Source organism: Cornus florida, unplaced genomic scaffold, assembly GCF_030987335.1.
Source record: "Cornus florida cultivar Cherokee Brave unplaced genomic scaffold, ASM3098733v1 CherokeeBrave_3.0.0_Hap2_Chr02, whole genome shotgun sequence".
Taxonomy (NCBI): domain Eukaryota; kingdom Viridiplantae; phylum Streptophyta; class Magnoliopsida; order Cornales; family Cornaceae; genus Cornus; species Cornus florida.
The window spans coordinates 24,240,515-24,253,931 of record NW_026775572.1 but is presented as its reverse complement, the minus strand read 5'-3'; the positions used below and the strand labels follow the sequence as shown (position 1 = coordinate 24,253,931).

Here is a 13,417-nt window from a genome sequence, read left to right as displayed (position 1 = left end):
TATCAGATTTGATGTAGAAATTTATTTTGTTATAACTACTTCTACTTAATTGTTTGTAGCTTTAATTAAATTATTTAAGAAACGATTTTTTTTATAGATAATCTAAGTCATCATACTCATATTTAAAAAAAAAAAAAAAAACTCATATTTTGAAGTTATATTAATCAAAATAATAGTGTAGAAAGAAAAACGTAAAGACATATCTCTCAATTCATTTTATTATTGAAAAGATCGAAAATATGCAACTATTGATGTTAGAACTTTTTTTCACATATGCGTAAACCTTACTATACATAGAGAAACTTGTTCGAAACACTAAATGATGGATCCCCTCTGCATATGTGGAGATCTAGATTATAGTGAGACCCACCACGTATGCAAGAGAATTATAGAAACCGCAGTTAATATTTGTATTACATATGTATTATCAATAATTACTGTTGTATTATTTATTTAGTTATTTGTAAAATTTCTAATTATGTAGTACTATATAATTGTTGAATTTTATTTATTTACTTATTTTAAAAGAATATTTTATATCTATCTAAAATTGAAAATTTGTTTTTGAGAGAGTTATAGAAACGAAGATTTCTAATTATGTATATATAGTTGTTGAATTTTTATATATTTATTTTAAAGAATCATCGGGTGGGTGGGGTTTTTTGGGATAGGGCGGGTGCCCACAGTACACTATCGTCCCCACCCCGATTTTTATTCAAATCACCCAACGGTTTTAGTTACTCTCTAAAACCCTAAAAAATCCGACAAGATGAAAATTTTAGTAGTTCAGTACAATCCCAAAATGTCTCCGTAAACCCTAGAAAATTCTCTGCAAAGCCGGTCACACACACGATGAGAGACAACGAAGCGCACGATGATAGAAAAGAATCCACCGATGAAGCAGCTTCCGATTCAATTCCCACTGATTCTCCATCTCGGAAGCGTCTTCTCATCGATCCAAACCCTAACCATTGTTCAACCGCATCGTCAGCCTCGGTCTTGTCCTCTGACGCCTCGTCGGATAGATTCTGTCGAAAAACCAGAGATTTGCCCAATTTGTCTGATTGCCACAGTTGTGGACTACGAATTAACAACACTGACCCCAAGGACAAACTCCAAACGCTAGACAGCGTTTGGCGCATCGTCCTCCTCTGCAAAAAATGCATAAAACGTGTCCAGTCGGCTGAATTGTGCTCCTACTGTTTTTCAGAAACGTCCGCAGCCGAGGAAAATTGTTTCAGATGTCGCGACTGTGTCCGTCGGGTTCACAAGAGTTGCGTTTTGGAGTACAGGTGTTCTGCACCGTGGTCGTATTGTTGCGTGGAATCTGGGTTTTCGGTTTGCATCGACTGTTGGGTTCCGCAATTGCTTTCAAATTCGCATAGGGTTTATAAAAGGAAGAGTAATAAGAAGAGTGTAACAAAACCGGGTGATTCTAGGGTTTCGGTTAATGGAGGTGGATGTAAGTCACTTGTGGATGTTGCAAATAATGCTAAATGCGCAGCTCAGAAGAAAATTGCAGCTGCTGCCGAGGCCAAAGAGAATGCGTTGAGGAAAGCTGTGATGGCAAAAAGGGCTGTGGAATTCGCGAATGGTGCATTGGATTTGGTGACGAAGAAAGATGAGAGTGATGAAAAAGCTGAAAGTTTGGTGAGCAGTTGTAGTGCTTCTGCTACTACCACGACTACGGTTGTGGATGATGCTGAACTGGCATTTCAGTTGCATCGTGCTATAAATAGTTCACCGAGGATTTCAAAGAACCTGTGCTCTATAAATTTAAGTCGTTTGGATGCTATAAAGATGTGGGAATGTAATGGTAATTTATCCAGTAGAGTGTTGGGCTCAAGAGGGAGTTCTAGTTCTAGTGCTTGTGGGAAGCTCATGGTAAATAAGTTCATTGAGAATCTTGATAGAAGCATTTCAGAGCCATCAGCTTGTGTAAGAGCTTCAGATGATGGTTCTTGTGTTGTTTTGGAAAATTTAAAATCAGGCAATATGGTTGGTATAATAACTAGTACAAGGAGCGAGGAATGCCGGGAAAATAGTGAAATTGTTTGGGATGTGGGCCTTAATGGAAAATGCAATTCAGATGATGACAGTGGAGTGAATTCTGAATCCGAGTCTTGTCAGAAACATGGTGGAAGATGCAACGGGAAGCCAGTTAACAATTTGATAAAGTATAGCAGGAGAGCTGTTGGTTCCAAAGCAATTTCAAATAAGACCAAGTTACTTTACGACGGTTTTAACCTTGAAAGAAAGGCTATAGCTGCTAAACAACTGGTGCATTGTTACAAGAGACGCAAAAGATTATCTGATGCTTCAGCTCAGTCTTGTGCTATTCCTGTGCAAGCTCTTGCTTGCGATAGGGATTCATCCCAAGAACAGTCCTGACACAAACAGGTAGACATAAAACATTTACTTTATATATATATATATATATATATATATATATATATATATATATATATATATCTTATCTTTACTGTTAGTTGTTATTGATGGGATTTGTATGTGAATTTGCTTCTATTATGACTGGTGAATTATACATCCTAGTGACGAGTGGTACATTTTCCATATCCAATTTCTCAACAAGTGTTCAACTTTGCATCAAGTGTTGAACTTTTAACTACTTGCATTACGGTGACGAGGTTCATCATTGGTAAAAATTGTCCCTAGAAGCGGATTTGTACTTAGTTGTTTGCCTTGCCATCATGAGCAACCAACTTACCATTAAGGTTCATTATTTCTCTTTGTAATTCCTGCACATTCTAGAGTTTGCAATAGAACAAAAATTGATTTTAGGTTCCTAGATTTGTTCCTTCAAATGCCTAAATTAAATACATCAATTTAACAGCATTGAATAGGCCAAGTTCCATAGATTTCTTTGACAGTTGTATTTAATTAGAATGGGAGTGGTTTAACTGGAAAGTTGATTATTTGTAGACTACCACTTGTTATCATGTGACCGCTGAGAAAATAACAGAAAGTAGACTTAGGCGGATGCACCACTGAGAAAAAGGAAGATTGGTTTCTATAGGTGAGAAATTGTATATCTCTAGATGAGATTGTGGACTTTTTGGGTTCTTTGGGTCCATAGGGTTGTATTTTGGTTTGGTTCCTTGTATATCTCTTGGGATGCGTTCCCCTTTTGAACGCTATCTAATACATTTTATTTATCAAAAAAAAAAAAAAAAAAAAAAAAAAAAACAGCTGAGAGATAAAGAGGCCAACCAAAACTAGCTAAGTAATAAGAAATTATTTTAAAAAATTAAATCTGATAGGAGAAATGACTTATGATAGAAGAGAATGGAGAAAAAGAGAATCCACATGGCCGACCTCATTTGTATGGACTAAAGTTAATATGATAATGATGATGTGCCATTATACAGGAGTGGATATGGCTTTTTGTTTAAATTCCATGTGACTAACTGAATAGATCACGTAAATTGCCATCTTGTATAGTGTGGAGTGGTGGGGCTTAAGTACCCACACTAAACCATCAGGTCAGGCATATTACTAACAAGGTGGAAATCGTAGATTTGATAGCTTTGTTAATGTGTTTATAATATCTTGGACTAGCTTCTCTAGTCACACTATTCCAGAATAGCATTTGGAACTCTTCGCAAATCTCACCACTTTCAGAACTACTGCGACACCCTTGCCCATTTTCTGAAGCAATTGGGTACCAATGCAACACATAACTTTAGGAAATTACCCTAGTATTTACTCGAATATTCTCAAGATTTACTTGTAGAACCAATCAAAGGTTTTACATTGTCTGTTAGTTATCTAACACAACTGTCCTCCTTATTCCGGGTTTTGAATCGGCTATATGAGGATAACACCATGGGCATGACATTGGTGGAGTTCTCACAAACATTATATTGGAGGAAAATTTAGAAAGGGCCAATATTCATGTTTTCTCCAAAATTTAAGATCTCTACAGGTTTCTATGATTCTATATTTATGCAACAAATTCTGGATGGTTCTTCTGTTGTGGTAGTTCATACTATGAAGTTTAGTTTCATAAATAGACCATCTGACAGAAACTGGGGTACAATCTCTCTTGTCCTTGTGGCTTATGAATTTACATTTAGCCCAAGTTTTAATCATTACACCAAGGAATGACTCCTACTATATATATATATTGAATTATGTAATTCATTGCTAGAAAGGGCCAATATTCATGTTTTGTCCAAAATTTAAGATCTGTACAGGTTTCTATGATTCTATATTTATGCAACAAATTCTGGATGATTCTTCTGTTGTGGTAGTTCATACTATGAAGACTAGGCTTTAGTTTCATAAATAGACCATCTGACAGAAACTGGGGTACAATATTGGAGGTTTTTTTTAGAACATTTTAACCCCATTAATTTCTCTTGTCCTTGTGGCTTATGAATTTACATTTAGCCCAAGTTTTAATCATTACACCAAGGAATAACTCCTACTATATATATATATTGAAATATGTAGTTCATTGCTAGAGTGTAAGTGTGACCATAATTAAATTAACCCACTAGAGTTGACTGTTTTAGTACACATAGTTAGCAGAAATAGTCCGAATAGGGTCACCAGGCTAGATCTTGGGACTCTGATTATGGCTGCTTCTTACTGATGGTTTGTAATACTTGGACACTTGCTTAACCCTGGAATTTCTTTGTCAAAATTTTAATCACGTAAGAGAGATCTTCATTTTGTTTCTTTTGCAAGAACTAAGTAGAGAGACCTTCATTTTGTTTCTTTTGCAAGAACTAAGTAGTCGGAACCTATATTTACATAATTTTGTTATGATGGCTGTGCTGTATACTATGCTGACACTAATGATTAAAGAATTCTGTTATGGATTAAATGTGGAGAAGTTGATATAGCCGAGATGTCCATTCACTGAACACCTCAAGTACAATTAAAAAGGAGGCAGACCTTCTAGTTATTTGCTTCCAAGTTCTGACCAACCAAACAAGTAATCATTAGCTACTGTTTTTCTCAATATCTGCAGTTGGTTGCTGGACGTGTTACAATTAGTTTCTAGTTCTGACTTTACAGCCATGAAAATATAATGTTCTAATTTATGTGTTGCTTCTTATATCATGAATGTAGTTAATAAAGCTTAATGTCTGTGCTTTTTATTTCATGAATATCGATAATAAAGCTTTATTTGCATTTTTATGATGGCTTATTTTCCCATTCTCTTTCAGTAATTCTTCTGAAGAATTCTTTCTTTAATCTCTTTTTTTTTTTTTCCTAGTTGATACTCACACACATTTGTCTCTTCTGAGACTTGAACCTCTGACCTCCCTTTGAGAAGTAAGAGGCTAATACCGCTAGGCCACTGGCCCGTTGATTTTCTTTAATCTCTTGCCTAGTGCTGATTCAATCCTCTCTCTCCCATTTTGCCTCTTATTCTCAATTATTTAGTTGCAACTTCTTTCATTTGAAATCTTCATTCAATCGATTTTGCAGCCTTCAACTTAAGCATACTACTTAGGAACTGCTGGCACTGATTACCCAGTAAATCCCAGACCCTAGTAACTTGAAAATTTTGGAGGTTTAGTTGTCACTGCTGCAAGACTTAAGACGACGTCCTCTGCCACTTGGATTTTTTTTGGGTGGGCGTGCCGCTTGGATGTTGCAGCATAGACTTTCTTGGGTTATTCTGTGTCGCACCACATTCTGAAGAAATGGTGTTCGGGAATGTCTATCAAGCAATAATTGGTTCCACTAATTAAACTTTGCCTGCCTTTTCTATCAGATGATAGGGTAAAATGTAATATTAAGCGTTCTTGTAATCTTGAGTTTCATGGCTGTGATTTTGATATCCGAATTGTAGAATGTTGCCTGACTTGATACTCTCATTGACACCTTAATATATTTATTTTGAACTTTTCTGTAACATATGTAATGAGTCTGTTACAGACTTGAACTCTTTCTTGGACAAGAAAGCCCATATGAATGAATCATGGGGAAGTTGCAAAGGTTTTATAAGGGGGTGGAAAGATGTAGGATAACAGATGATCTGCATGAGGACAATGGGTGAGGATAAAGATGTGGATGTCTAATATTCGCTTATGTAGTAAACTACTCAATCCATTAGGTTATCAATTGATGTGACAATCTGGTTAGCCAAATGTTTACTTATATATCCCTCAAATCAGCATTCTAGGGTCTCCCGTGTTGTGAAAATATTAGGGAAAACCTAGAGCTCTGGCACAAAACTGATAAGGGACAAGCCTTCAGAGAGATCTCAGTAATGTAGGGGTGGAAGAAAGGGTAGAATTGGGTCAAATTAGAGAGACACTGGGAGAAGCTTGCAGCACCCATGATTCTAGGCTATCGTATCTCGGCTAACAATTATAATATGGGTCTGAAAAGTTCATGTCTAGTGTCCTTGCGGAGGTCCAATGAAATGAACTGTCACAATGGGGCAACTTAATACACATAGTTAAGCCACAAGCCACATTTTGTCTACAAAATGTGATAATGTGGCACATTGGAACAACAATCCAGTGTCCCCTGCTTTTGTACCATCCCAACACCGGATTGTTGTTCCAATGTGCCACATTGTCACCTTTATAGACAAGATGTGGCTTAACTGTGTGTACTAAGTTGCCTCATTGTGACAATTCATTTCATCAGAGGACCTCGGTAGGGACACTAGACATGAAATTTTCAAACCCATATTTCCGTCTTCAACTCCTCTACCTTTTCGTGCTTCCTCTTCTACTATTCGTACTCATGATACCCCTCCAGCAAAGGGGAATTGTTCCTTTTTCACAAGTCTACAGTCGTAGACAATAGGCTCAAGCTTCTACTCCCACAATCGACTGCCTTGTCCCTTTGGCACCAACTCCGCCTACTCAAGTTGTTGTTCCACTCGATAATCATCCTATTGCTCTTCGAAAGGGTAAACATTCTTGTACTTACTCTATTTCGAATATTGTTTGTGATTGTACTCGCTCACCATCCTATTGGGGTTTTCTTGATTATGTTACTTCGGTTACTCTTCCTTCTTGTGTTGAAGATGCACTAGCACTGCCTCAGTGGCGTGACGATATGATTGAAGAACTGCATGCACTTGAAAAAAATCAGACTTGGGACATGGTTCCGATTCTTAATGGACGAAAGGTTGTGCGTTGTCGATGGATGTTTACATTTAAGCATAATCCAGATGGGTCAGTTGCTCGCTATAAGGCCCAGTTGGTTGCCAAGGGTTAAGCTCATACCCATGACATCAATTATCAAGAGACTTTCACCCTTGTTGCCAAGATGAACACCATCCTCGTATTATTTTCTATTACTGTGATTTGTGATTCATTCTCTGCCTCTACTTCAGTTAGATATTAAGAATGCCTTTTTCAATCGTGACTTGTAGGAAGTGTATATGGTTCCCCCTTTGGGCTTTCGCTCCCCTGCTCATTTCAGGATGGTCTATCGTCTTCATCGCTTCTTGTATAGCCTCAAGCAATGCCCTCGAGCTTACTTTAATGCTTTGGCACTAACATGTTCCAGTTTGAATTCCATTAGTGCTGCGGATTAATGTTATTTTTCTCATCAAAGATGACACTGCCGAAATCGCTGAGGTTAAGAACTATCTTGGCCGTCAGTTTGAGAATAAGTATCTTAGTCCCCTTTGTATTAGGGACGCATTACCCTTTTGAACGCTTTTCTAATCGATTTTTACTTATCAAAAAAAAAAAAAAGGGTATCTTAGTCCCCTTTGGTACATCTTCAGCACTGAGATGGCTCGCTCTAAGGTTGGAATTTTAATCTTTCAACGCAAGTTTGTTTTTGACTTGCTTTCTGCTTTTGGCCAGCTTGGCACTCATCCGGTTGATTATCTAATTAAGCAAAACTATTGGTTGGTTGATTCTGAGGGGAGCTAGTGTCAGATGATGTTCAGTATCAGCGACATGTTGGGAAACTCATCTATCTATCCATGACTCAACCTGACATTGCTTATGTCGTGAGTCAATTCATGCATTCTCCTCACACCTCTCACTTTAATGCAACTATTTGGATCCTTCATTACCCGAAGGGGTGTCCGGGCGGTATTTTGTTTGCCTATCATGGTCAATTATATGTTGAGGCTTAGATAGATGCTGATTATGCAAGATTAATTTCAGATAGGAGGTCAACTTTGGGCTATTGTACTAATGTTGGTGGCAACTGGGTTACTTGGTGAAGTAAGAAGTAGGATGTTGTCTCTCGATCGGGTGTAGAGGTAGAATATAGGGCTGTGGCTCTTGGAGTGTGTGAGTTGCTATAACTGAAAACGTTGATGACAAACTTGTACCTTCCAATATCACTTCCATTCTCACTTAACTGTGACAACAAGTTTGCCATTAATATTGCAACAAATCTCGTTCAGCATGACAGGACTAAGTAATATATAGGATTGACTGACACTTCATTCAGGAAAAGATCATATCCAGTCAGATTCGCACTCCGTTTGTCACTAGAACTCTATATCTTGCAGGCATTCTTACAAAGGGCATCAACGAGACCGTGATTGACGATGCATTGTCTAAGTTGGCCGTCTCAGATATTCACGCACCAACTTGAGGGGGAGTGTTAGCCAAGATAGATAGCCTAGAATCATGGGATTTGACTTACCATATCAACCAAAACCAAGATATGATAGCGTAGAATCATGGAATTTAACTTTATTTACGCATGTCTAGGCATGGAATCTGCCTTGATTTTATTTAATTTCTTTTCTTGTAATAGTAACATGTGCTCTTTTAGTACATTAATACCAGAGTTGCGAATGAGTGAAGATATTCATTCAAGCCTCATACACATTTCTCTTTTATTTCTTCTATCTTGTATTTCTTCTATAATATCATGCAATACCTCTATTTCCTACTCACCATCAAGAATTTACATTCTATGAGGTATTCTTGCAATATCATGTATGGAAGGAACCATGGTTGAGTTCGAGGTCGCTCAAGTGTTGTTCGATCAGTTACATTATAGCACAACTCTACTGAACCATTATGTAGCAGAGTCAGGGACTTCTCGTGATTCACACACAAATTTTCGACTCCATTTAGGTTAGATGAAACATGACCTAGAAGTGAATTTTGACATTCTTAAGGTTTTGTCTGCCAATGTTGTCCCAGTTTCCGTACACCAAATTACCTGCATATGCAACAATGTGGTGTCACCATGATAAAACATTCTAGCGGTCACTTCAACTATCATGATAGCTTGCCCTATCCTCTGGTTCATATGTTATTCTTGCCGAGGTCAAACCCATTCTGCGAAAAGAGTGTTCTTGACAACCTCCCAACATCCCAGAACTCATGTTATACCTCCCTACTTGACAAGACAACTGACTGGTCATATCAGAGGATTTTGCTCCTCCAAAGTTCACCAATTTTGATGGGAGAAAAGGCAACTCTCAAGAGCATCTACCCTGTTCATCGAGTCATTTGCTATGTTCAGGAATGATTGGATTCTTCACTTATGCGAGTTGTCAGAGCCACTTACACCATGCTTATACTTGGTACAACAACCTCAAGCTAGGTGCCATCTGTGTATAGTCAACATACAATTATCAAATAAGTCACCATTTTAGGATAGGCTTTGTTGCAACTTGCAAGGACCTCTTCTCCTCAGATAGGTCTTGTTGCTATCTCTAGAGGCATCTCTAAATACTATTGTGTGGTTCTCTTTTCTTTTGATTCCCACCATGAAAACCTCTTATCAGTCATGCTTCATACTAAAGGCACCGTGATGCATCATGTCAGTCTGAAGCTATCTTAGGAGCCTTCTAGAACTTGGTTTGTTGTTGTCAATAAGGGTGGACCCACCATGGGCCTATGCTAGCCCTTTTGTTTTTAGGATAAATTACTCTGACCTCCCCTTACACTGACATCCCCTCTTGTTTGTCAAATTACACTGACCTCCCTTGTCAGGTTTGTAATTACGTTTCTGCCCTTATATATCCAAGGGTAGAATTGAAATTTGAAGGTTACAAAATTGTTGACATCAGCATTTTTCGTCGTTGACCGTCAACAGAAGGGAGGTATGTGTTATTTACATACAAATCTCAAGGGAGGTAAGTGTAATGTGGCAAACAAGGGGGGAGGTTAGTGTATATTGACGAAACCTCAAGGAACGTCATTGTAATTTTCCCTTGTTTTTACTATATTTATATGTATATAATTTATAAAATGCCCCCCCACCCCCCCCCCCCCCCCCCCCCTAAAATTATTATTTTCTTCCTAAAAATATCATTAATTCTTTGTTTATTTTCCTTCTTACCTTATTCTCTTCTTCAAATTTCTTTTTATTCTCTTCAAAAAAAAAAAATGCATTTCCTTTATTCAATTAAAACGTAATTCTTTTTCATTTTTTATTCACTTATTCTTCAAATTTATTAGTGAAATTTTATACGCTTGGCGCATGTTTGACAATTGTTTTCTGTTTTGTGTTTTCTTTGTCAAATTGGGGAAAAAGATAACTAGTCACGAAAATACATTAATGCATGTTATTTCACTATTATTTTTCGGCTGCTTGTCTTCTTGCTTGTTGGATTTTTATTTTTTATTTTTATCATGCTTAACATGCCCCCCGAACCAAATACCTGGCTCCGCCGCCCTTAGTTGTCAACATGGCCTACTTTGTGGCACATAAATATTTGAAAACCCTTTGCACAGTTATCATTATGGTTCATCTCAGGATATTTAGACATGTCACTATTTACTTGGATCTTAGGAATACTTGGCCTGGTAGCTGAATTCCAGGGCTTGTTGATCTGGCCTCACCTCGAGGCCTGCACACACCTTGACTTGGCCTTTTGAAAGAGAGATTATGCAACTCGGAGATGACATATGCCTCTATGTTGTGGTACTTCCTGTGGACCACAACACTATCTTGAATGGGGAGGCCTTGGTGCCATTCTGGCACTACTGTTGTCCCTATTTGATGCATTATAACCTCGATAGCAGCAATGCAACCTAGCTAGCATGTCCTATATGTGAGTTCTGTTTACGTTGTGGCATCTCACTGGACCGTGGGTATTGCACATGGCTTGACTTTATTAAACCTCATGTTATTGTGAGCACTTTCTTGTCTTTATCAATGTGCTACAATAAATCCTCTAGTTTTCATTTGATACAGGCCATAAAACACTCAGAGACCCTTGAGATTGAGTAAGACCATGATATTTTTGCAACCTTTGAAATAGTAGACGAGACTTTCACCTCTCTTGGCTTGGACTAATCTCGAGAAAGGTCCTGACCTCGTTGAGATTGTGCTAATCTTGATGCTGCTACTCTCTGTCTCACTTCCACATAGTCTAGTCTACCTTGTCTCCAACTATATTACGCGTAATATCTCAATTTCTCACCATTCAACTAGAACAGACACGTTGCATCTAACCCACTAATGGAGAAGTTATATGATGCGTACTTGTAACAAATGCTTATTTTAAAATGATGCAACTCAACGGACTCATCAAAATAGGCTTTTTCGGTGGATTCTCTAGAGAGTTGCAAAGTTTTGAAGATATGGAATATGACTGCCTTCAATCTTTTATCAGCTCTTCCAATTGTTAAGATATCGATTACTTGCTGTGATACCCCACAGTCTTTGATTCGCTTCCAGATGATATAAAATTCATTTGATAAGTCTGCCATCTACAGGCAACGGAATGACAAAGGATAGAAAAGCAAATGTTGAGTTCCCTTGGTGGTGAAGCGGCTTGGATTCTGATCTGTTGTACATTCCTCCAATAACAAATGAGGATGCTTAGAGACATGAAAAAGAGGCCCAGGATATCGACTTCCAGTTCTTTTTTGTATTGTAATAATGGTGAGGAATACATTGTTTTTTGATGGGTAATCCTGTATGCTGAATATTTATTAGTGTTTTTTTCTTTTAAATGCATTCTTGAAACCTCTGGCCTCGTATCAGGTGGTAAAAGGGTAGGGTGATGTTGGAATAGGCCTTAGGTTTGATTCATTCCTAGCCGTTAAAAGGATCACACCATTTGAGAATTGAAACTGATTGACTAGTTTTTTTTTTTTCCCCTTCCCCCCGGGTAGAAGGCTTGAATTTTTTTGCGTCAATGCTACATGCCACTTTGATAGGCGAGCTCTTATGATTACATATTTTCAATGTGCATGATGGAAGGATGTAAATTTCATGAGGGGAATTCTATTTAATACATAGTTACATACACCTGATATGGTGGCTGAGAAGGCATATAAGATAAAGAAACTGGCTTATACATTAGAGTTGCTATTGCTGCAGGATTCCCAGGAATCTTTTATTTACAACAAATGAAGGTGTATCAACCCTTGATATGGTTCAATTTTCCCTTGAGCCTGTTTTCACTCGTCTTTTTTTAAACTCTGCCATTTCATTTTTCAGAGAATTGTCAAGTTTCATTTGATCTAATTTCTCTTAGGTAAATCGTGAAGATTCTAAATTTCCCATTGAAGTGTGTGACAATCGGAGCTGCATAAACTTGTCGGTGATATTTTGAAGACAAAAAGGTTGGACTCGAGAACAAGACTAAAGGAAGTCAGGTGGTTAAGCATATAGCTTCTAAGCATTCAACACCACCCCTATGCCTATAATCCTTCATTTCTCATCCATGGCTTTGATGAAAGAGGTTCCTAATTTGACATCTTGTTGCAGCAGCTGTATGCGAGCACGAAGTGAACTATCGCTTGCTCTCTCCTGGATAATTGTTTTCAGTAATAATGCTCTTCAACATCCTCTTGAAATCCAACTGATAATGCCACAAGTGAAAGTGATCTGACCTTTGGTTGAATTATAGAAGTTTTGCATTGTAAACCCTCTGGTTTTATGACGAAAGTCATGCATGTTCTTTCCACACACATAACTTCTAAGAGTTTTATCCTTACATCTTAACAGGGTCGTCGCTTGGTGCCAGATTTGACAAGTATAATGATGCTGTGCTTGAGTTTTTATTTATTTATTTAATTCTCCCGCAAACAAGGGAGCATACGTGTTCGGAGAGTTAGGTACTCAACTAGAGCACTGGGTAATGCCACTTTGTGCATAACAATAAGTTCAAGATTACACCTCTATCCAGTTCTTCAACCACTGGTAAATAATGGCTTATGCCTCTTATAATCAACACACTTCCAAGCAGTGTTTTTGAGTTCACATTTGCAAATTTGAAGTCTCTCATTGCCTCTATGGCACTGCCAGAAATAGTAACATATAGTAATTATTTTGAAAATAGCTAATATGCAGCAAACTCAATGTCACTAGAGTCGGAATCCTCCCTCTTATCACATTTAAATCGTGTTTCAACATATTGGTTCTATATTTTAAAAAGTTAAACACTGAGAATAAAAGTGTTGAAGCATGATTTAAGTGCATTGAAGTTAGAAATAATGACGTTGAAAAGAAATTTTCAACATACTTTAAATCT

At 37.6% G+C, this 13,417-nt stretch overlaps 1 protein-coding gene across 5 annotated transcripts; it reads left to right on the top strand.

The window, feature by feature from the left end:
* Positions 1-697: 697 nt before the first annotated feature.
* LOC132294308 (uncharacterized) lies at positions 698-12,909 on the top strand. 5 transcript variants are annotated; one of them, XR_009478030.1, is made up of 4 exons: positions 699-2,400; positions 11,652-11,820; positions 12,419-12,539; positions 12,655-12,909. XR_009478030.1 is itself a non-coding variant. In XM_059792115.1 (2 exons), exon 1 carries the CDS (start codon positions 853-855, stop codon positions 2,389-2,391), a length of 1,539 nt encoding a protein of 512 aa, XP_059648098.1. In that variant the 5' UTR covers positions 698-852; the 3' UTR covers positions 2,392-2,400; positions 12,419-12,909. The 5 variants fall into 5 exon arrangements, 3 of the variants coding, with proteins under 3 accessions (XP_059648098.1, XP_059648099.1, XP_059648097.1); XR_009478029.1 differs by having other exon boundaries at positions 12,419-12,909; XM_059792115.1 differs by lacking the exon at positions 11,652-11,820 and having other exon boundaries at positions 698-2,400; positions 12,419-12,909.
* The last annotated feature ends 508 nt before the right edge of the window (positions 12,910-13,417 follow it).

Excerpts from the sequence above, each read along its gene's own strand:
- LOC132294308 (XM_059792115.1), top strand. The coding sequence starts at position 853 with ATGAGAGACAACGAAGCGCACGATGATAGAAAAGAATCCACCGATGAA.